This window comes from Fringilla coelebs, assembly GCF_963513975.1.
Source record: "Fringilla coelebs genome assembly, chromosome: 5".
Lineage (NCBI taxonomy): Eukaryota > Metazoa > Chordata > Aves > Passeriformes > Fringillidae > Fringilla > Fringilla coelebs.
In genome coordinates, this window is record NC_140033.1 from 21,344,422 (window position 1) to 21,369,414 (window position 24,993).

The 24,993-nt window shown below is 36.5% G+C and overlaps 1 protein-coding gene across 2 annotated transcripts in view; it reads left to right on the forward strand.

Annotated features, from left to right (window-relative positions):
• Positions 1-20,761, forward strand: part of POT1 (protection of telomeres 1) — a 56,413-nt gene extending 35,652 nt beyond the window's left edge. For both annotated transcript variants that reach the window (XM_084205628.1, XM_084205629.1), the window contains 11 exons: positions 1,242-1,397; positions 5,810-5,970; positions 8,270-8,358; positions 9,507-9,551; positions 9,972-10,128; positions 10,702-10,907; positions 12,138-12,273; positions 14,810-14,904; positions 15,489-15,580; positions 17,721-17,826; positions 18,832-20,761. In XM_084205628.1, coding sequence (XP_084061754.1) covers positions 1,242-1,397; positions 5,810-5,970; positions 8,270-8,358; positions 9,507-9,551; positions 9,972-10,128; positions 10,702-10,907; positions 12,138-12,273; positions 14,810-14,904; positions 15,489-15,580; positions 17,721-17,826; positions 18,832-18,944 — 1,356 coding nt within the window. In that variant the 3' untranslated portion in view covers positions 18,945-20,761. The remainder of the gene's footprint in view (positions 1-1,241; positions 1,398-5,809; positions 5,971-8,269; positions 8,359-9,506; positions 9,552-9,971; positions 10,129-10,701; positions 10,908-12,137; positions 12,274-14,809; positions 14,905-15,488; positions 15,581-17,720; positions 17,827-18,831) is intronic.
• The last annotated feature ends 4,232 nt before the right edge of the window (positions 20,762-24,993 follow it).

Below are 24,993 nucleotides of genomic sequence, written 5' to 3' on the forward strand. Positions count from 1 at the left end.
ATTCTGGATGCATATTCCATGAGTTATTCCTAGTGCATTTATACATGGCTCTGCTGATTCTTAGATCTTTTCCTGTGTGTCCGTTGATCCAAAGCAGTTAAGCATAAGAGGTAGAAATGCTTTAAAAATTAGGCTTTAGTGTCTTTTTTTCTTGCCCTCTGCAGTGCCTAACTCATGGGACAAAGCACCTTGGAATCACACACTGTCTGAAATTGGAAAATAGGTTCTTCTGCTGAACCTATATATATGAAATCCTATGAGAAGCAGCATTTCAGAATTCCAAATGCTTCTAGATTTTTGTTTTACTATGCCAGTATACCACACCATTATTTTTGAATCTTTGAGAAGAGTGTATCTTCAGAAACTCAGGAGACCATAGTTTACAGAATAATGTTTGGGTTAAGAAGTAAGATTTTGAGTTCAAGGTGTTAAGCCTGTCAGCAAACTTACCTTTTCACAACACTTTGATAGCTGAAAAATAACTACTGATATTTCAGTACGTGGAGTGTATCAAGGATTTGGCTTTAGGCAAACAAGTTTTAAAATCCTTGTTAATAAATATAGATTAGGTATTGATGTTTTTCTAATGTGTTCTGGGTAACTAGCAGTGTATACTGCTATAGGAGATCATCAGTAATTAAGTCAATATATGCTCTATATGCATATGCAATATATATATATGCACTCAGTATTCACATACTGTGACTGGAGTCGTTAAAAACCCTTAGAGCAGGATTAAAATGTTAAGTACAGACAGTTCTGCATATGATGAATTCTGATAGCTGTGACAGCTGACCCTGAGATTGTCTCAGTTGATCAGAGCCTGGTGCTGAGAGCGCCAGGGTTGGGGGTTCAATCCCCATGTGGACCATTCACTTAAGGGTTAGACTCGATGATCTTTGTGGGTCCCTTCCAGCTCAGACTGTGTCATTCTGTGCTGGATAAGCAGCTGAGCTTTTGCTAGAGCCGCTATTTTTCTTTTTTATTTAAATATTAACAAATTCCTGGTCTTAGCCCTTGATTATGTTCTCTGTAGAGGTTATTTTACTCTCTGTAAGGAGTAATGAGTTCAAAAATCCTGTAAGGTCAAATTCAAGTATTTTAAGGACTTTTAGACTGAGACTACAACTAAGATCTCTTATTGTTAATAATTTTTAATCAAACAAAATATTTTAAAAAGTTATTTAAAGTCTGAATCTAAAGTATTCTGAGCATATTGAAATAGTTCATTTGCATTGCAGGTTTGGGATGGCACTGAATGTCCCTACCCCACATGGAAGGTTCCTGTAGAAGCAAAAGACCTGGAAGGAGAAAAAGTTCTCCTTCATCAGTTGAGAAATCTAGCAGTGGACATTCTGGTCTATGATAATCATGTACAACTGGCAGAATCACTTAAGGTAATGCACAGTTTGGTATTTCACTCCCTTTTTGTGGCTTGTTTTCTGATTCGAAATCACTTCAGAGAATGCATCAATTCAGTTCTGCTGTAATTAGTTTCATGTGCCTCTTTATCTCCCACTGTATTTCCCATACCTTTTATTTGAATGCAAAACTTTTTCAACATGTGTTTAACAGGCTCATTACCCAAAAATTGCCGTGAAAAAATACTTCAAATGAGGCACTTTGCAGACACTGCACTATAATAGATAATACAATGAAAATAATGCACTCAGAAAATGTATTCTGTGCTTTAGAATTGTTTTTAAATGATACAATGCCATGTTAAACCTGTAGTCCTATTAAAGACCCTTAATTCTTAAGTCAATACAAGATTTTCTGTTCTATAAGCTGCAGTTTGCAGTGCAATCTTCATTTAGTAGGTCAGTAATGTTGATTATGCTTAGATAGAGAAAACAACAACATAATTAAACACCAGATCTTCAGCAATACTGCCATCTTGCTTCTGAATACAGGAACTTGGCAAAGAATGCATCTTTCATTTCATGCCTTGCCCTCTATACTCTATACTTATTTTTAAGAAAACATTTTACCAGAAAATAAAAATAAGTGAGAATCCTTTTTTATGCTGGGTCTATCAGCAGACATGAAATCATTTTGATAAATGAACACCATTCATAAGTAAATTGCAGATAGCAAAACAAGTGATTTCAGATTGCAGCATGTAGAATTAATTGTATTTCCCAGAATAATTTTTATCTATATATAAATACACACATATATTATAAAATTTGGTAGGAGCTTTCCCTGAAAATAAAGGGGATTTTTTAAAGGCTTTTAAATACTAGTGGAAATCATGTCATATCATAAAAAAGTGTACTCCAAGTATGTATGATATTTTATTTAGTTCAGGACCTTGTTATGCAAAGTTGTTTTTCTTAAATTCGTTTTTTACCAGTATAAAACTGGCAAGTGTTTAGTGTATCCACATGCACCTTCCCAAGTGTGATTAGATATTTTGCCAGTTTGTGGTTTCAGAAACAATAAAAAATGCACTCTTTTTCCATCTTTTTTTCTATACTTAGCACTAGCTTAGAATGGCCTTTTTAATGTAAATTGTTACAGAATTGTTAGGTTACACACTTGCCTGTTGTTGTGTACCATTTGCAATGACAGTTACAGCTTGGAAATGATGTTTTGTGTATCTGTTACAATCTGTTTTACACAACCTTGATAACAAGAAGGGCAGATTTATAAAAATCTTGAAATACATGTTCTTATTTTAGAATTGTATCTGTAGGCACATGTTCAGACAAAGAAGCTCTGAGTAACTACTACACACCAAAAGTGGTTAATATATTACAGGGAATTTTTGGCAATTCCTGGAGCACAGTGTCAGGGAAATTGCTGCAAGAGTTTGTTAAAAACTTTAGATCATCTGTCCAAAGAATACTGAAGATATGAGCACTTTATCTCATTTTCTAAGACACAGTAAAATTAGACAGTTGATGCAATAAAAAGGATGACAAAGAAATACCACTGAATATAATCAGCCAGAAATATGCAAAAAATAAGTACAGGTGAATTTGTTAGGTGATTCCTGTAGATAAAGACAGTTTCTTGCGTGCCTTTTTGGACAAACATGAATATTTACCTGCAGTGACACATGCTGTTGTGAATTCACTGAATTCCAGAGTGATTTTGAACACACGATATGTTTTGAAATAATCAAGAGCATTTCCTGTGCCAAAAAGTTGTTCTAGTTAACTAGTTACAGGGAACTGCATATATGACTTGTGCATTTCAATTCTCTCTAGACTTAATATGTATTATCTAAATAGTAATATTTGAATTAGACTGAAAATAGGGTATTAGTATATTTTATATTACTACAAGAAATGTTTTTATTCACTTTAATTTCACTGTTAAATGAACTTCCTCTCAACGAGGTAGGTCATAAACAGAACTGCTGTAAGGTCAAGTGAGGAGCTGTGTTTGTAGATTTTAGTGATGGCTCTGTGAATCATGATGTTTACTTTAACGTAGATCACTATTTCTTCTGAGTCAGAATACAGAGAGCTGTATATGTATATAAAGAGCCATTCTGCCGGTGTTGTGTAAACAACAGAAATACAGTAACATTTTTATCCATAGCTTGCACATTTGCTCTGGGCTGTTAACCATAAGCAAGGCTGCCTCCCAAAGGAATCCAGGGAAACAGCATGCTGTCCACCCAGGCATCTCTGCACTGACATTTAGAACCTTCTACACCTTTTCAGCATTTGGCAATGCTGATTATTATGCATCTCTTTTTTGTAGCTCAAAGTGAAATTAGAATATAAAAAATTTAACTTGCTATATAAAATATAAGATTTTAAGAAAATAATCTAATAAATGTTTAGAAGATTATTTTTTAGGGATAAGTCTTGCAAAGTGAGTGAATGTTGCACTAAAACTTGTAGTTTAGTTGACTTTTGTGTGAATTCACACTTTTGTGGGAATTTCAGCACATAAGTTTAGAAGGCAGACGCTGCATTTTATATTCTTGGCTTATGAGCTTTCCTCTCCCACATTTAATTTTTTGTGTTTCTACATAGAGAAAATACTAATTTTTTATATACTATCTTTAAAAAAAAGGAAATTTGTCAATTAAAATCAACTTTTTTCTGCTTATATGCAAATTATAAGCAAATTTCTTGGCAGCAGGGAAGTAGTTTGACACTGTTTTAGTTACATAAGGTTACTGCATAAGCAGAACTTAGGTAAGAACTTTTTAAGAAACTTCCTCCAAAAGCACTTGTCATAGTCATTAGATTAGTCTTATGATGTGAGTGTCCTTTGCTTTTTTGGACATTCATAATTAAGTGAAATCAGCATCTGGAAAGGAAAAAAAAAGTTGTCTTTGGATAAGCCTCTTAACTGCCATCTAAATGCACAAACTGTCCTGGTGGTGCTTTGAATGAACAAAATGAGCAGCCTACTAACAGGGCAGATCAATTAAAAGTCTGGTAAGAGCTCCATGCCAGAAGCAAAATAGGTGCAGGCTGAAGTGCACTGTTTATGTCCCTGCTGCCTTAATTGGAAAATATGCTGCCTTTTTCATGTGTGATTATTGTTCAAAAGAGCAGCTGGATACCAACATTATGTAGTCATAGTTTGTTCCTTGATACAGAGGAGGATTCTAGACACAGGTTGCTGCTCCATCTGCTTTTATGCATATATACATGTGTTTAGAGGTATTGTAGTATGACATGACCAAACCAATCAAATAGGAATACTTTTTAAGTTTCCACTGGTTAAAGTTAGATCTCAAGCTGAAATATGACTTAATAAATTGATGGCTGTAAATTTAAAATAATTCATCATTTCTATCAGGCTATTTAAAAGATGTCTAGAATTAATATAAAACCAGGTTGTTGAGCATGTGTAGCTTCCCAGCTATTATCTGGATCTCAGATTATAATTTAAAAAATATTTGGTAACTGTGTAATTGAGTCTCCATTTTATCTGCCTTTAGAACATTGGGCTTGGTTTTGATTGTCTGGTTGGGTGTGTGGGTTTTCTTTGGGGGAAAATGGGAGTGGTATTTTGAGATAAAAACAAACTTATAGACATGTGTTCAGTGTTCACCACTCCATAACTTTCTTTTTAATAGGTGCTTGTATAAGTTAGCCTGTTTGTGTAACTTGACAAAACTCTTTCAGAAAACACAAAAACATTCTGAACAAAACAAGAGGCATATTCTCCATGAACCTGAGAAGATCTAACAGAGATAGGAAAAATGCCAGGATCTTTCAGTTTCTAACACATGCTGTCTTTTTTCCTGGTGCTGTTATCTGTAATGTAGGATATGATGGAGAAATCTGATAAGCAGATATGTTTTTATGTACATGTAAACATAATAAGCCATGCACAATGATGAACAGGAGGTCAGTTGCTAAATGTGATCATTCCCAGGACAAATCACAGGATGTCAGTCTCTGTCAAGCTGTGTTGGGAATATAGAAGGCAAATTGTGCCCTTGGGAAAGGAATGTATTGATTCGTTTGGTCTGTCTTCTGAAGTGTGTTTGAGAATTAGATTTACTAAGAAGGCTTATTCTGGTTCTGAATCACCTTTTGCTGCCAGTAGTGTTTCCTTATAAAGCAAAACAAACAGATCACACAGAGAGGTTTTGCAGTTTCCATATCTGAGCATACTTTAAATCCAGCTGGAAACAACCCTAAGAAGTTTGCTCTAGTTGACTCTGCTTTGGGCACAAGAGTTGAACAAGGTAATTGCCAGAGGTCACTGCCAGCTTCAGCTGTTCTGTGGATCAGTTAAAACAGGGAAAAAGCTTCATGAGCACTAGGATTTTCCATGTAAATAACTAACTTTGTGTTATCAAAGTGGGTTTTTCTTTTTCTTTCAGATTGGAAGTTTTCTGCGAATTTACAGTATTCATGCAAAAGAAGCAAGCGCTGACAATGAAGATGTCTCACTTATGGAATTTCATCTTCATGGTGGCACCTGTTATGGTCGAGGAATAGGAGTCTTGCCAGAAAGTAACCCAGATGTCAAGGAGCTAAAAGAGTAAGTAGTATGTGTAGATGTTTGGTTTTCTCTATATCATTCTTGAAAACTCTAGGCTAATGTTACAGCTGTGCAGTTTAGAATTGTAAACTTTTCTAACAATCAGAAACTCAGAAACAGAATATGTCTTTAGCACCACTAGGATGAGAAGTATTTGGAGGGATAGAAAATAAAGGCAATTTTTTCAAACTTAAAATACAGTAGGGATCAAGATTTCAGTTTTAATTAGCTTAATTCTAATTATGCACATTTTAACCTGTGCATATGTGCTACTTGAAAATGGTGAGGCTTAAGGATGTTCACAATGAAGCAGATAATTTACATTCTTTACTAAACTGTCTTGTAAGGAATCAGAATCATTTAGGCTGAAAAGCACCTTTAAGATCATCAAGTCCAAGTGCCACTGGTCCAAGTGCCCCACTAAACAATGTCTCTAAGTGCCACATCTGCATGACTTTAAAACACCTCCAGGGATGATGATTCTTGGCTGAGCTGCTTTTTCCAATGCTTGACAACCCTTTCTGTGAAGAAAATTTTCTTGTTATTTAATGTAAGCCTCCCCAGGCACAATTTGAAGCCATTTCCTCTCCTTCTGTCAGTTGCTGCCTGGGAGAAGAGGCTGACCCCACCTCAACACAACTTCCTGTCCCCTTGTTCTAGAGATAAGTGTTAAGGTCCCCACTGAGCTTCCTCTCCTCCAAGCTAAGCCATGCCAGCTCCCTCAGCTGCTTCTCACAGGACTTGTGCTCCAGCCCCTTCACCAGGTCCTTTTTGGCTGAGCCTCTTTGCAGCCACACTGCCCCAGTCTGTGGTGCTACATGGGGTTGTTGTGAACCAAGTGCATTTCACCTTGTTCCACCTCATACCCTTGGCCTTGGCCATCAGTCCAGGCTGTCCAGAGTGCTCTGCAGAGCCTACCTACACTCCAACAGATCTACACTCCTGCTCAGCTTGGGGTCACCTGCAAACTTACTGAGGGTGCCGTGCCCTCAGTCACCTTGTCCTCATCCTTGGTATAGATACTAAACAGAACTGGCCCCAGTACTGAGCCCTGGGCAGCACCATTTGTGAGTTGCCACCAGCTGGAGGTAACTCCATTCTCCACCACTCTCTGGGCCTAGCCATCCAGCCAGTTTTTTACCCAGCAAATATGCACCTGTCCCAGCCGTGACAGCCAGTTCCTGCAGGAGAATGCTGTGGGAAACTGTGTCAAAAGCTTTACTACGGTCCAGGTAAACTACATGCCCAGCTGTGTCCTCATCCACCAAGCAGGTCAGTTTGTCATAAAAGGAGATCAAGTTGGTCAAGCAGGACGTGTCTCATAAACCCTTGTTGGCTGTGTCTGATCCCCTGGGTGTCCTTCATGTGCTACATGATGGCACACAGGGGGATCTGCTCCATGACCTCCAGCGCTGAGCTCAGGCTGACAGGCCTGTAGTTCCCTGGATCGCCCCTCCGACCCTTCTTGTAGATAACCATCTGTATTCTACTGGGGCCTCCTCACTTATCTAGGACTGCTGGTAAATAATAGAAAGTGGCTTTTTGAGCACTTGTGCCAGCTCCCTCAGTATTCATGGTGGATCCCAGCCAGCCCCTTAAACCTGTGTAAGTGGTGTAGCAGGTCAGTGACCATTTGCTCTTAGATTATCCCTGTCTCCCAGCTCGGGAGTCTGGATACTTAGAGAATAATTGCTCTTATTATTGAGATGGAGTTAAGGAAGGCATGAAGTACATTGGTCTTTTCTTTTGTCACTGTTTCCCCCCACATCCAATAAAGGATGGAGATTCTCCTTAGCCCTCCTTTTGTTCATGATATATTTGGAGAAGCTATTTTTGTTGTCTCATACAGCAGTAGCCATATTAAGTTCTAGTCAGATTTTGGCACTTCTAATTTTCTGCCTGCATGAAATCCTTGTAGTCCTGCTGAGTGATCTGCCCCTGCTTCAAACATTATAAACTTTTTTTCTTCCTTAGGAAAGGCTAAGTAACCAAAGTCCATATTCCATTATCAGGAATTCTGTTTCTAGTAGTACCTATTTCTTTTGGCACTATTTTTTGTTTAGTGTTCCAGAAGTGATTTGGAAAGTGTCTTGTCTGCATCATTAATATCATCTTCTGAAAATTCTCGTTCAGTTGAGTTTTATGGCTCTGCTGGAACATTTATGTCTGAACATTACACCTGTGTATATAAATAGGTTTCATGTAAATGTCTGTGTAATCCCATATATATATGTGTGTGTGTATGATAATGTATAAAAGATTTCTCTAGATTATAAAATATTTTGCCATGTGTCTTTAGGTTCTTAGAATCTGTTACTCTGACAGACAGTCAGAATATGGAAAGCATGTGTTCAATGGACATTGACAGCACTTTTGGCAATGTTACAGGTAAGAGCAACTGAAAGCTATTTGCTCTTTCTTCCAATATATATATATATGGTCAAGATAAGGTCACAGTTACTGCTTCTCTATGTGTGTAATGCTACTTTCACATTCAAAGCCCTAGAGAATTCTTTCAGTTTATTAGACTGGAAATTTACATTACTCTTTCTTGTCTTCCAGCACAAGCATTTCATATTACATGGAAAGATACTTTTGTAGGAGTTAGTGAATAAATTCTTAAACACAGATGGTGTTCTTAATCATACTATATTAGATCACAAAGTAGAGTTATATAAGTGCTTCCCTCTAAAGGGCGATTCTGCAGGGACAGGCACTGAAAATGCTGCTAAACAGCTGCCTGTTGAGGAGTCCTTCTTAAGCTGTTGGATGGAAAGTTGTGTCAGTGGCTGAGGTGTAAGGTGCACTTCCATGGAACAGTGATATCTTATAGACAGTTCTACAGACCCCATACTATTTTCTGAATGTATTTTTAGCCTACGAAAAGAATATCTAAAAGGGAATTAAACTCTAAAGCTGGTTTGACATAGTCTGTATCTTTGCTTCTAGCTTTTAAAAATCTGTGTTACTCAGCTATTAATATAAAAACATACGACATTTCTAAAAGGATGCAAAACTTAAGAATAAATAAATGCTTCATGTCCAGTCCATAAATGAAAATTTAGAAAAAATTGTGTGCCTCTTTAGTGCACTTGCTGTCTGTAGTTGAGGTTGTTCAGAGGGGAGACCAGGCAGTCTGTATTGTTCTTAGAATAATGTATTTATGTTCTTGTCCAGAAGGATCACACGGGATGGATACAATTTATTACAGCAGATCATTCACAGTATACTTCTGAAAAGTGTTCCCTTTGATAAGAATTGCTATTTAATGTATAGGCTAACTTCCCCTTTTAATATATTAACTCCTGATATTCAGTGTATGTCGCCTGCTTACTTTTGCTGGGGTTTTTTGTTTGTTTGTTGTTGTATTGTTTTGATATGTTATTGGGATTTTCATTTGTTCAGCTTTTGGTTTTGTGTGTATCTACCTGTCTATCTTTGTACCTACCTATTTGTATGTGTCCATATGTCCAGTTTTGTATGATAAAAAAGAAGAGAAGGAAGGACAATAATTAGACAATTCTTCTTTATTTTAGACCTTGAATTGCACTTACAGAGATGTCAGCAGTTATCTGTTACAGGTAGGTAACATTTTGAATGTAAGGTGAATTTTAATTTTGCTGAAGGACGAAAGTACTTTTGAAACATTATCTCAAAGGTTATTCTAGGGAGAGCTGTTGTAAGAATATAAATTCCAATAGCATAAATGCATGTATTTGTTTTTTAGAGGAATGGAGCATATTTGTACATTCTACTTTCGTTTGGTTTTTGTTCATGTTGTGTTTCTGTACCCTGAAGTGCACCATGCGCCTGCAGCCTGATGTGGTTTATTCTACTGACTGTAATTCTGTTGATAAAACTGAGCCTGCAGCTGGGAAGGAAAGAAAAGTTGGAAATTAGGAGAAGTGCATACCTGCAATTGCCATTTCCAGTATTACAAATATTTTAGTGATCAATAGTATGCGTGGTGCTGTTTCATCTCTCTGTGTATTGTTTTGCAGTATTAACAGATCATCAGGATTTGAGTAACACAGAACTGAAAACCATAACAAACAGCACAGCTCCTCAACAGTATCGCATTAGAGCAAAGCTGAGAACTTACAAACCCCAGAAGCTCCATCAGTCTGTTAAACTTCATTGTTCCAAATGCAACTCTTTGTAAGTGTTTTACACAGTATAAGTAACTAGGAATTGCTTTGTATGTGTTGGGATGCCTAGATTTTCAGTGTGTTTTCAACTTTTGTGTAAGATAAGCTGAATATAAATTTATATCATTTTGTGCAAAGATTTGAAACTCACCATTAATAAGTGGGAAATTTTTAAATCATCAGATGAGTTCCATTTACAGAATCCTTTGAGTACTTTCAAAACAAAAATTTTTCTTTATTTGCAAATGCAGCAGTACAGTTTTTTCCATACCATAATTGTATAGAAGTATCTTAAGTGTTTCGTTATTACAGTTTTAAAATAGGATATTCAAAGAGGTATAATAGTTTCCAAATAAATTAATGAAATACCTTTGACTAAAGTATTTATTAACATGGAAAGTCATAGTATACTATACAACTCTTAATGTTTAAACTGATAAAACAATGAGGATATTTTTCCTGTATGTCCTTGGACTCTCATGACTATATTCTAATATTTATTTGGAGTACTGTGATCCTTGTTAGTAGATTGCCTAAGGAGAAACTGTTAGAACATACTCACTCAGTTTGGAACTGGTTTTAGGCAAGAAGTTCCAGATAGAGATGACTTCGACTTCATTTTACACGGCTCTGCTGGTACTGCCCCAAACCCAGAATTACACAATACATCCTGGTATGAATCTGTAACATGGACTACACAAGAGCAGAAACAGAGGGAAATAGCCATCCATTTTGTGAAGCATGATGAAATGCTTCAACATCCTGAAGACACCTTGATCATGATAGAAGGTAAGGTCAATTGCAAATATACCAATTCTTACAGTGCTGTGTCCACTCTGTGTATGTATGAAGTAAAGATGTGTTGAAGTTGTATTCAGTGTAAGTAGTGATGATCACAAAGGTATCTTCAAAGAAAAGAAAAACTGAGCTGGAACTATAGGTGATTGTAGTCTGGAACAGGAGATTGTAGTCTGTAAGCTGCTTCTGTCTGTTTTAAAACTGCCAATATTGTTTATTGTTGATTATGCTAAAATTAACATCTGAATGTTTGGGGTTTTTTTCCTATCTGTGCTTACTTGTTTTTCAGTTCTGATTTAAAAACTTGCCAAGTCTTCTAAACAAGCCTATTTTTAGTATTGATGTAGAAAGTTTTGAAAGGCTTCTAGTCATACAAGCCTCCAATTAAATTTGTCAGCCTCTGGATGTCAGTGTTGTTTCAGATTAATAGAGCTCCTCTCCGTGGTTTGGTGTGGTTTTTATCAGATTTCCTCAGGAAAGAGAAATAGCCACTGACTTTTAAACAAAGCAATATAGCAAGAATGCTATTGAGTATTAAAATATTAATAAAAATCATGAATTGCATATAGCACCATTCAGAGTTCAAAACAAAGCCTTCAATTGTGCTCAAGTAGTGATGTGAATAAGCAAATGTAAGTCAGGTGGTCCTTTGTGTGAGGGTCAATGACAAAACCCCTTCTGTTTTCTGCTTTCTTCTATAATAAATTAGTTCTGATAGCTGCTTTATTTCTGACATGTTCCCCACTAACTTCAATCTAACCTTTTCTTTCTGGGAAAAAAAAAATCTCTTTCTTCTCTTTTCCTAGAACAGCTGAGCAATGCAACTCGGTAAATCTATTTTCAGATATTAAAGTGTCAGCAACTAAGTAGGTCTGTGTATGCATATGTGCATATAAAAGGTCAGTTTAGTTGCTTTGTTTTTTTCTAAGGAAATGGCTAGTAAAATCATAGGAGTAATTATATGAAAGTGATGTTGACTAAGTACAACCTCTTGGTTACAGTGTTAGCTATGAGGAAGATTTTGAGGCATCTGCTTTGATTAATGTCCGTCTTTGTTTCTTAATTGAGTCTGCTGTTGAGTAAAAGTGAGAAGGTATTGGACTCTTTTGAGTTTGGTAGTGGATATCAATTATTATTGAAGGCCTTGAAATCAGCTGAGTAAGTTGTTCAATTTATTTCTGACTACTGTTTAAGGAACCATGTTTTTTTTGTTTTTAATAGGTGGAACGCTAAAAGAAATCTGGAAGCTTACAAAAAGATTCAAGTGCATTATTCCTGTGAGATCCACAGAAGATGATCTTGAATTACTAGATCTTTCAGCTCCTTTTCTTCTAAAAGGGAATGTGAAATATTATGGGTAGGTTAAAAGTATTTGTTGATATTTCACTAGTTGCAGTAATAGATAGCATTTTCTTCAAGAATTCAGACTGCAGTGCTTGAAGGGATAATTCACCCAAAGATTCTCTGTAAAACACATGGCATGATCCACAGTACAGACATCAGGGATGAAATGCCATATCATCTGATACCTGGTATCAAAGGACTGACTGCAGTTTGGCTCTTGATCTATAAATCTTACACAGCGCTCCAGTTTCAGTCTTGTCTGTGGTGTGTGGGCAGGGCAGTGTGCTGTAGAAATGGAAACGCACATGGAGTGCAAAGTACCTGAATACCTCTTCTTGTCTGCATCTTCCATTTTCTGGTCTCATTTAGACTGAAGTCAAAACATATGTTGTTTTTAAAACTGTATGCTGAGGGGTTATATATATATACATATACATATATATATGTACACACAACTTAACAGATAATATTTAAATAGCCTGTCAATCTACAACTCATTCTCTCTCTTAGTGTTGGGAAAGCTTGAAGTTTGGAAGCAGTAAGGGATTTTGGACAGCCTTTCCTTACCATTTGTAACTTACTGTGATCCACAGCACTGCAGAGTGCCTTACCTGGTGGCTGTCATTCACTGTAGAGATGACTTCAACAGGTTTCTAAATTCAGCAGTTCCGAAGCTGTGGAATACAGTACCCACACCTAGTCTGGTCTGTGTGATCTGCCGTGCAATGCCATGTTCCTGCTCAGTGAGAGCAGTCAGCAGTGTGTTCCCCCAGTGCCCAGCAACATGCAGCTACTGAGCTCAGAAACACCAATCTCCTCTGTGCAAGCTACTGAGTCCTCTCTCAGCAGTTCAGTTAGAGCACCATGCAGTGGGGCACTGTGCTAGGTCTGCAGGCAGTAAAAACATTTCTGTGCAGAAATATTCCATGTTTCCTGTGAACCCTAAAGTTTCCCATAAGGGGCTATCCATAAAATGAATACAGATAATTGTTTCTCTCTGTCATATATAGTTTTGACCTTTACAGATATTGCTTTTTTTAAATAAAGGCAGTATATGGGTACTCCTACTGGGACAGGATCTTCACCAATACAAAGTATTTCTGCTTGTACTTTCATAATCCGTATCCATATATTTCCCCAGCTATACACAACTCACCTTCAGACATTGTTCTCTTTGCAAATGGTTGGACTATAAAAGTAAATGGTTTATAAGATGCTTAGGAAGGAACTTTACAAATATGCTGACATTTCAGAGCTATGTTTCATGCACGTTTTTATCAGTGGCATATACTTAGCAAAGCCTAGAAAAGATTCAGTACAGTGGAATGAATTATATGTGTGTGTATTTGCATGTATATTCATTTATATATAAAAATAAACATAGGCACACTGAATATAAAAAGCAAAATTCACAGTTAAGTTAGTTTATTGGAGTTTGAGTAGGTTTTTTAAAGTAAAAAAGTGACTTGACTATATCACTTAAGCAGAAGCAGTTTTATTCATTTTTAAAAAGCATGCTTTGCATATCATTCTAAAAGATAATATTTATTTCAAGTTCTAACTGTAATAAGCTTATACATAAGCTTAATTTGGAACAAAAGGTTTTGTTTGGTAATTTCATTCCTTGAGGTAAATGGGAGCAACTTTGAAAACAGTTCTTCAATATTTCCACCCACTTGCAGCATTAGCTTACTATGTCACATGTAAAATTTATAATTGATATAAATACACCAGGAATAAAATAGATTGTTTTAATAACTCTTAGTTAACATTCTCAACATAGGCAAAGCTAAATTTCTCCTGTAACTCTGTAATAGGTTTAGACTGTGCTGTAAGTTCAGATTCATTACTACATTTACAAAGTGAGAAATAGTGGCATATGAGCATATGTTTAGCAGTGTAGTGATCTTAGATGGTTTGGGTTGACAGGGACCTCTCATGGTCATCTAATCCAACCCCCTGCCTTGGGCACAGACACCTTGCACTGCACCAGGTTGCTCAGCTCCATCCAGTCTTGTCTTGGACACTTCCAGGTGTAGGGAATCCACAGTGTTTCTGGACAGCCTGTTCCAGTGCCTCAGCTCCTTCTTTGTGAAGTGTTTCTTCTTTCTGCACAATCTACATCTATCCTCCTTCAGTTTAAAAATGTTTCTCCTTGTTCTTCACTACAGGCCCTGGTTAAAAGTCTGTCTTTCTTATAAGCTCCTTTTATATATGGAGAGGCCACAGTAGGGTCTGCCTAGAACCCTCTGTTTTCCAGGCTGAACAACTCCAGCTCTCTCAGCTTTGATGTACAGTTTTATTCCTGCCTAATCACTGAAGTAGTCTTCCAGATCTATTTCTCCTCATTGATAGTTCAAAAACAGCATTAAGGGGTTTGTTGTGCTCTAAAGCTGGTGTGTATGGTGAAATAGTTACTTCAAGCAATAGAAATACCTCTGCACTTCCGCAGTGTAACAAAATCAGGGTTTTGGTTTTTTCTGTGTAGAGCGCTTCTAGTACAAATAATCAGTGTTTGGTTAGCCTCAGTATCTTTTTTTAAATGCTAGGTGCAAGCAGTGTTCAACTCCAAAGCCTCTGAAGAATCTAAGTTCCATTGCAGCAGAACAGCAACCATCATGGGAACCAACTGAAATAGCACAAGGTTAGCTGACATGATCCTGAAATACTTTTGTGCCTTGATTCTGAAGTGTTGATGTGAAGTGCTTTGATTTGCAGTTCTGGGTTGCAGTTTTGTACAGAAAGTATGTAATCATGGTCATGTTGAATATGGTGCTGTAAAATTAATTCATCTTATACCAGTTGAATTAACATAGTTACTTTTGGAACAGTTGCAGTATGAATTAAAAGACTTTATGTGCTGACTAGTTTCTTCTACCATTGGTATCAGTAGTAACACTTAGGTTAGTGCAGAAGTCAGGAATTTTTGATTGTAGATGTTACCTTCGAACTGTACGTACTTGTAGTCCTTAAAGTTAATCTTGCTTTTCCTTTTGTAGATACCATTTTTCTGACCTGAACTAAAGACAGTCTTATTTAATGACTCACACAAGTTAGACTTTTATTTTCTGTAAAATCCATGTTCTAGAGAGTCTGCAAGAAATAGTACTCAAATGAAAGGAATTATTCCACAACAATTATGTGTATTCTGTGCTTCATGTCTTCCTTGTGTTGCTACATGCAGTCAGCATATCCTCTCAGAGAAATATCAATTTTTTTTTTCTTCAGTTTTAGGTATTGAACTGCTCCAGTATGTTTTTATTATGAAGTTTACACTGGTTGATGAAACAGGATCACTAAATGCATACCTTTTTGATAATGTAAGTAAATTAGGTAAAGGTAGACTCTACAAATGATGAGAGTTTGGATTTTATTTGTTTTTAAAATGGCAAATGTATGTGCACAAATATTCACTCTATGTTACCTACAGTGTTTTGTGGGAATAATTGCAATATTATAAGGTAATACTGCACAGAGTATAGAATGTTAAAGCATAAAGACAGAACTGACACTTGAAGATAGATTATTTTGTATTTCCAAAAACTGTTACATATTCCTGTGGCTGAATTTCTCTTTTACTGGCAATGTCAAATTATGCAGCCTGAATGCTGTGTGAATGATAGGAATGTTTCAGGATTTACATAACTAACTTCTGCATCAGTTTAAAATCTCATCACCTCTTTTTTTTAACTCTCAGTAGAATCTCTCCATTAAGTAATCCTTGGTTTTTTTTGTTTCACGTGATCAGGAGGCAGCTATATCTGTACAGGTATTTATCTTTGATTTCAGAAGCAGTTTATTCAACTGCTGATCTTAGAATTACTGTTTTACTGACCTTAGAATTAACCTGTCTTTCTCTGAAGCAACTTATGCCCATTCCTGCTACCTGAGACACTGAAGACTGGATGGTTTTCCTGTCACAGCAATGTGGGTGTGACAAAATTGTACAGAAAAAGAATTTAGTGGGACTTTTTTCTGCACAGTGGTGTTGTTTCATGTGTATATATCTGCACATTTTCCACTCTTATATTAAATTACTTTGACTGGGACTTTAAAGAGAATACTCTTCCTTGTTTAATTTAATATTATAAGTAAAAATAATATCAGGAAAAAATGTGTTCTTTCTTAAAATACATGGTATTTTAACAGCAACGGAGATCAAAGACTACAACCTCCATTTCAGCCAGTAATCTTTTCCTTCTACTGTCCTTTTTCCTTTTTACATCAAGAAAAATAAAACTCCAAAATGAAGTCGGGGAAAAAGATTTAAACATCTCTTGATGCAGAATTCCAAAAATTTTTACTTCAGGGTGGCTCACTTTCTTAGCAGATACTGCTCAGTACTACAGTTTAGCTGCAGGAAAATACCTACAGTTTCTTCTGAAGTGCCAGCTGCTCGCATTCCTGCTGGTGGTACTTCAAAGACAAGCCAAGAGTTTCCAAGCCTAAACTCCGGTCCTTCAGCACCACTTGAGAAGGAACTGGGCTGCTTTGAAGTGCAGCTTTACATTAGCTTCCATTGCGCCTCCATAAGAACACAGTGCCTTTCTTTCCTCTCCTCCTTACTGGAAAAGTCAGTGAAGGAAAAAAATTGAAAAGTTCTATAGTCAGAAGAAGACTGAAGAGAGAGAGGAGAAGAGAAAGTTATCTGTGTCATTTTTGCTGCTGGATTATCCACTAACTTCTGATCATTGCCATTAAACATGTCACACAAAAATTATACAAAGGTAGATTATTCTGTATTTGTATATTTTAACAATAATGAGAAATTACTACCAAAAACCTTAGCTCAATATGAGAAGTTATAAGATGATGAGCCTTTAGAGATCCAAAATCAGCTAACAAACTTGGAAAGAATAAACTTGGAGTTTTTTCAGTCATGCTTAATGTATGTAGTTTAAAAATACACAGAAAATGTTTATTTAACATTTTAATGTTTCATTTATTATTTTCTGTCTCCATTCAGAAGTGTACCCCACAGTATAAGCCTTTTTTCCATAGTTTCTAAAACTGCCAGCAAATTAAACTTGCTTTAAGAGAATTCCACAAATAAAAAGCCAGGTTGCAGTGCCCCTTGTTTTCAAGTGATTTTGTTCCTCTCAAGATGTGAGGGACTGTTGAGGGGGACTGACCATCCTCTTTGGCCCTAACATTATCTGGTATTGTCTGGTTGTGGAGGTTCTTGAGGAATATCTGCCAGTTATGTATAGAGACTGACATTTGTGCTATCTGGGTGGCTCTAGTCCCTAAATAGTCAGGGGTACTGAAGAAAAGAGCATTACTTTTTTCAGACAGCTTGGGTTTTTTCTGTATCCAAACAGCTTTTTGAAATAATACTATTCTTCTGTTGTGTTACCTGATTTTAAATTCCTAAAAGAACATGCAATCAAGGTTCTGTAAAAAAATCAATTATTTTTTTACAGCTCTTTCAACACCTCATATTCTTCTGTTCTCTTTCAGGAGAAGTTTTTCCAAATTCCTGCCTCTGAAATCTTAACTAGTAATTTTCTTCAGCAAAAGATGCAGATGACCATGAATGCGCTCTGTCCTCCAGGAAGAAAATTAGGTCAGTTTGCTGTTATTTTAAAGGGGTGGGAGGGGGGGAGGAAAGCTGTCTTTCAATCTGCTATTGCATATGAAAAGTTATAGAATTCAACTTAGGCACAGGCAAAACTCAATACAGGAAAATGCTGGATCCTGAAAGCACGGTTCATATTAATTTGTTCTGAAGCATGTCTTTCATATTAACTCTACCTTTGAGAAAGAAAATAAATGGTTCATTAAATTCTCATGCAGCATGCAGTGGTGTGTGAATACAGCCATGCCTGTGCAGCCCCTAACATGCCATCTGTATCCATATGGAAGTTAACCAGAACACCCTCATACTGAATGTCACAGCATGTTAGGGAAAACAGAAAGGAAATTTCGTTTTCCCAAAGCACATGCTTTGGGTGATATCCTGCTTTTGATGCTGACTCAAAGCATCCCTTGCAATGGGAAATATCCATGGAAATTGAGCAATGCTTAATTTGAATCCATTTACAGAGATTTTTGTACAGTGTAGGTGTTGTGGCAGAAAGTATCTCTGCCTAAATTACACATGTCCAAGGTAGATGGATGTGTGATGCACCCCCAACCTCCAGAGCATGCTCCAAGTACATGGCTGTCAGTGACCACTGCAATCACCCTGGAGTCTTTGCCATACTTTAAAACGTTGTCCTGTAATAAAGATTGTAAAGGATTTTCTCATTGAGACATGTGGAGATGAAATTTTATTATTGGAAAGTCTTTACATATATGTATTTTATACTGTGGCACGACTACTGGGTCCAAGTGTTTTGTGGAGTGCTGGTACAGGGACAACAAGTCTTGGAAGACTGTTACTGAACACCATTTCAGACCTTGTGGGAAACTTAAAAGATACCAATTGGAATTTCAAAGTTAACAATTTTTCTTCATATTGACTATTGTATATATTTAGATATCCTAGTTAATATCTTGCTCAAGTTATACTTGCCTTCTATAAAAATTAGAAATGAATATTGAACAGTAATTTGGATTTTGTTGGTAGGTGACTTGCCGTGGCTGGAATGTTTCATCAAGTCCTATAATGTCAGAGACGCAATGAAAAATCAAGTTTATTACCAAATTTTTGACACCACAGTTGCTGAAGATGTTGTATAGTCGTGTGTTGCTAATTGGAAGTAATCCAGTAAGACCCAGTTTCTGTGGGAGGCTGGAATCACAGACTGTATTAAAAAAATTATCTTTGTTCCATTCTTAGGAATTCAACTTGTTTTTATGAATTTTTAGTTTATGTATGGATGGGAAAGGGAATTATGCTTTGATATGTTTGCTATTTTCCTGGCACACAACTTTGTGATCTAAGGGCAAGTGGAGGTGTTAAGCTTTTCACTGGAAGCTGCTTGGCTGAGGTTGATGGAAGCAAGCTACTTTCCATCTATCCTTCAAAAAGGCAGTGATGAGGTTATTCTAAATGAATTTTACTCCAAAAAATGTAGTCAGGATGATGCTGTGTGTTCATTTTTGTATTAAATTATGTCACCAGAGGCGGAGATACAGAGCTCTTTAGTAAACTCAGACTACTTTGTGGAAGCCAATATTACTGTTCTCAGTTTGACAGGGAGGTTGGTTTTTAGAGACTTCTTTGATTTTGTACTGATATGTGCATTTAGACAAACTCCTGCTGTTAGTAACACTCAGGTTACTGCTACATGTACCAGCGACTGTAGATTCTGATGGGCTTGTGAACATGACCATGTAGTGATTATCACTAAAAGGCAATCACAAAAGCAAGATAGTGAAAAATTGCAAAATGAATATTAATATTAGGTAGATGGTAATGATTCTGGGGTGGCCTTGTTGGGTACCAAAGTTGTTAGCATGTTGGTTAGCTGGATCTGTATTTTCAAAGGCTTGATCTGCCTTTCCGTCTTACATAATCAGATTGTGTGCTTAAATTTGGAGATACAGAACTGATCTGGTGATATCATGGATTGAAAATTCTGCTGAACTAGAAAACTATGTGGTGGTTTTACTTTGCATTCAGAAGTCTCTAGACAAGTTCAGGGCATGATTCTCTAAGGATAATTAATGTAGAAATCCCTGTCAAATCAAATGCTTTCCATCTGAGCAAAATTACTTCCTATTTACAGCAGCTGTTCTTAAAGAACTGCAGAAGCAAGATGCAATATTTGTAAGTAGATCATTATTTTGATAGTAGATGACATTTTATTTTTTTCATTCTTGAGGGCCATTTAATAGATTATGCAATTTGTCTTAAAATTTCATCATATATCCTCTGGTAATTTTCTTTTCCTGTAAAAATTACACTGTGTTTATATGTCATAAGCCGGGATATTGTTCTTTATTGATCTGTGTATAGGGAGAACCAATATTAAAAGTGGTGAGTGCATATTTCCTTTAAAAATTTCTTAAAAATATTTTGGAATTGAGCCATCAGTTTATCAGAGTCTACTGACTTAAGAATGTTTCCTTGAATTTTTGATGCATAAATATGTTGAATATGTTGATGCATAAATGCATCAACAGAAAATAATCACAGCAAATGAATATTATAAAACTTTGGACAATGGCCATACCCAAATGTTTTCACAAGTTAGAAGTTAAATTGAAGGAAATCTTCTTTGCTTGTATTTATACAGGGTACGAAAACATGAATTTCTATTTTTAGATTTTTGTTAACAACTGTGAAAGATTCCGATATTGTACATTTTTTCTAAACATGTCTTCATAAAGGAATAAATAAAAAGATGTTTTGAACTTCTGTGTAAAATAAATCAATTTCACCACATGCCTTGTCTGAGATCCCTGCCTAAAATCTCTACTTATGCATGACATTATTTTTTTACTATTGAATATCGTATTAAAATGTTTAATAAAGATTTCTCCAAATAATGAGGTTTTTCTTGTATTTGACTTTTATTTCAATTTCATGACTGTGAAAAATTTGTCATCACTAGCCTTCATCCAACATAATGTTCCAAATGAATGTATAGTTTGTTGGATTAAAATGTACATGTTTCTGTTTCTAAATATAATGTGTAGAAATAAAAGAATAACTATATATTTGTTCATACTAAGGATCACTGTATAGAAAGGAATTACTGGACAGACATTTACAATTTTCTTATTTTCAAGTAAAAGTCCTATTCCCTTTGGTGAGTTTCTTGACCAGATGTGTGATTTCAGTTTCTAAAATGTTAATAAAAGTTCAGATGTCTATTCTAATAGTTTTTAAATTACTGAAATATGTATTTTAATACTCTCAAAACCAACAGGAGATTGGGTTAATACTGGTATACTAAGATCCAGTGAAAACTCCAGGCATGTCTTGCTGGTTTCACATCTTTCTTCCTCCACATACATTCCAGCATTCAGGAAAACTGAATCAAAACATCACCTTACTAGAAAGGGAAAATATGCATGGAATGTGAAGTACATCACACACAGCAACATCACCAAGGGGAAAGAATATTTGAATAAAAAAGGAGGAGCTGTGAGGGAAAATAATAGAGCTATGAAAGACCAATAAAGGAACATGAAACTGTTAATTGCTCCAATTGCATGTTAAGTGCAAAAAAAGTGATAAACTTGTAATTAAAAAGAAAAAAAGATCTTTTCAGGGAAGAAAGAAAAGAAAACAAAATAGACTTGGAATAGTGTTTTTAGGGATGTCTATGTAATTTGGCTCCGTAAAGTCTGTGTTTTAAGGGAATTAAAAGAAATCTGGAAGTATTTCCAAATCTAGTTGAGTTTAAGGTCTTGGACATGTCATACTCTGGAAACTCCAACTGGAAAGACAGAATGCAAATAAATAACATATTTCAGAAACAAGGAGGCATTCCTGGTAGGTGACCTGCTGTTCAGTAGCTGTTGAACTTTCTCATCAGCTTTTGCAGTTATGGGATCCAGAGATTTACAGACAAGGCTTTGAAATGCTTAGCTTAATGCTAATCCTTTGCCTACTGTGCAGCAGGAAGTGGGGCTGTAAGAAGGGCAGTGGAGCCCAGAGGTTTGCAACAGAAGGAAGAGAGTTTATTGTCTTAACAGGGATGAGTGCTTAGCTTTTCAGTACCAGTAGTTTAGATAACGAGAACTTATGCAGATTAGGTCACTTTTTGGCCAAGCCATTGCATTAAGATGTAAAACGGGCAGGAGCTGGGATACTACCATATAGGGCAAGGCCAAATATTTAAATGGACTTGTGAAAAAAATTAAGTAAATGTATGTTCAAGTTCTTCAGGTGCAATGGGACCACGGCAAAAAAATGTTATTCAGTGGAGGAGGGGAAAAAAAATCCAAATAAGAATTTACTTCTAGTGTTAGTTATAGTATAGAGTGAATGTTAAGAATTTGAAACAAAAAAATCAGAGGATTCTGATTTTTTCAGAGGAAACAGACAAAATTCCAGAGGATAGTAGTAAAAAAAAGAAGTGATAGAGAAACTTCATGAGACAGTTTGCTGCAGCTCCTGTTCACAGCATTTCCTATATATGAAATTCCCAGTAAGAGCTATGGTTTGGGAAAACATTCATCTGATGATGGAATATCAACTCCAAAGTGCTTAAAAAATGTAGAGCAGCATTGTACTACAATTAATTCATATTTGTGGTAAAGCCATGGGTGGACTTCACCCCAGAACAATGTGCAACTATGTGTTTTTCCTTGTTTTCTGCAGCAACTCTGATACATGCCCACTGAGGTATCTCCATGAAACTGCTGTTTGGGACCATTTGTCTACATAAGACTGAAAGTCTAGGAATAAATTTACATTTAATAGATACTTGTCTTAATTTGAATTTTTTACAAGGATATATGCTGAATGGGGAAATACGTGCCAGCAAAGAAAAAGGTTTTGGTTTTTTATATCAGCTGTTCTATTGCACAAAGCTTTAAGCATAACTTGTTCTGTACCTTCTACTCTGTGTGCACAGCCTGTGGACTGACACTGCTAACCTGATGCTGACAAAAAAATACAGTTTTGTACAAGCTGCACCTTTAGAATTGAGTCCATATTCAGCTGTAATTTCAAAGGCCAGCTATCAGATAGTTTTCAATTATGGAGGTGTTACTTCACTGAAAGGCATTCTCTGAGTAAAGGCAGTTTATAAATGCTGCTTGAATTTTTTGGTTAAAAGAGCAGCAAAACTGAAACCAAAATCTGCTGCTGGAACAGATTTAATTACAGATTTTATTTCTTGCTTCTTCTGTCTACAAATGATGCTTTAAGCAACTCAAAGCCCCTCTGAGCAGTGTTTGAAGTGACAAATATGATCAGTCTCTGACAGGGTCTGTATTAACCAAAGGGGTTCTATATTAACCAAAGGGGTTCTCTATTGTTTTTAACAGGGGGTGGGTAGGGGGCTTTCACCACCCAGCTGTCTTAAATGCTGTCACTGGCATACATTCATTTGCTACTCCATCTTGGAGGATGCACTTTTCCTAACATGCTTACTATGCTAAAGGAGTAAAATCCCATTAATAAGAATGGAAACATGGAAGTGATTGTGTTTGACCTAAGCCAGGGATATAGAGCTGTCACAGGCCATCTAGGCACGCTGCCCTGTGGTCTCCTGTCACACAGAGGTGCCCTGGTACCTGTAGTGTCATAGTGTCCTGCCTCTGGTCAGGACAGGGGTCACATTTTTTGCTGTAGCCAGGAGTGGGTGTGCCTGGGATGCAGAATTTATTCTGTACCACATCACATCACTGCCAGGGGTGGAGGAAAGGGACTTCCTTCTGAGGAGAAGAGGTTTCTTGAAGTGGAGTAAGCATGGCAGAGCAGGTCCTCTGGTCTACTATCGGGGATTTTTTTTCCCATGTGCATAATTTCTTTTGTTGTACCCTCTGTCATTAGTACCGTTGCTGTTACTGTTAATTTTCTTGTTCCATTGCTGTTTCCAGTAAATTGTTCTTATCTCAAGTTGTGACCTTTGCCTTTTGTTTCTCCAGTTCTCTTCTCTATTCTGCTACAGGGGACAGAGAGGGGAATATGGGGGGGTGAGAGAGAGCAGAACATGGTTTGGAGAGTCTTGGTGGGGGCACTGAACTGGGAACTGCCATCCCTAAACTATGATGGGTGTGTAAGGTCTCACTGCCCAGAAAACTGCATTTGACTTAAAGGAAAACAGCTACTTCCACTACTTGCTGGTTTTTTTTGAGAATAAACCAAAGTGTTTTACTTTAAAAGTAAGGAGAAGGGTGAAGAATTGCTTTTCCCCTACAGGTCAGTCAATGCATTCGTTTAGCAATGTGCTGTGGCTTGGGTCCTTCTTGCAGGAAATAGAAGCAGAAAAGAAAACTTCAAAAGCTTTGTTTGAAGGGTTGGGAAAGGTCAGAAGTTACACATGAAGGAACAATGAGGAATGAGGAGTGAACCTTAAATATCTAAAGTGGCAGTTCTATAGATCAGATATTGTACCTTGCAAATCCTATTGCAGATCTGTTGACTGCTGTTGTCTATATGAATTGATAATAAGTAACATTTCGAATATTATTCCAGTCTGTTGGAAGTGATTAACTAGACTAATTCACAATTATATTTCTAAATTAGTTTAATTCCTCTGGGTCCAGTTACTGGCAATTGGTTCTATCCTTTAAAAACTGTATGGAAAAAGAATTGGCAAAATTGCAGTATTTGTCATTCACCAAGTGCCAGACCTACTCAGATCACTCTTTCTGGCCAAGATGGTATTCCACAATGATACTTTCTAAGTGTACCTTTCCACAGCAAGCTTTTCAAGGCAATTTAAAAATAGCAATAATTTTCAAAACTCATTTATCTCTGCTGTAAGGTCTAGATAGATGTGAATGTCTGGCCTACTTTTCAATCTGGGTAAAGAGGTAGCTGATGTGATGTGATGGAGCAGGGAATCCTGAACTCTTTTCTTAGGGGCTATGGCAAAGGTACTCAAGCCTCATCTCAAATATTGAGGTCATTGGGTAATATGTGTCAGGAAAGCACAGAGCTGTACCAAATTCTCCTGTCAAGAGCACGTGCAACAAAGCAAATCAGAATTGGAAATCAATTATAATTGAAACTGACACATGGAAAAATGGGACAGTGATATATTCTGCTTTTGATAATTCAGCTTTGGTAAAGAATTTTTATCTGAAACTTAAACCAAGTAGTAAATAAAAACTTAATCTGATGAACAAGCACAACAAATTGCTCAAATAGAGCAGAGGC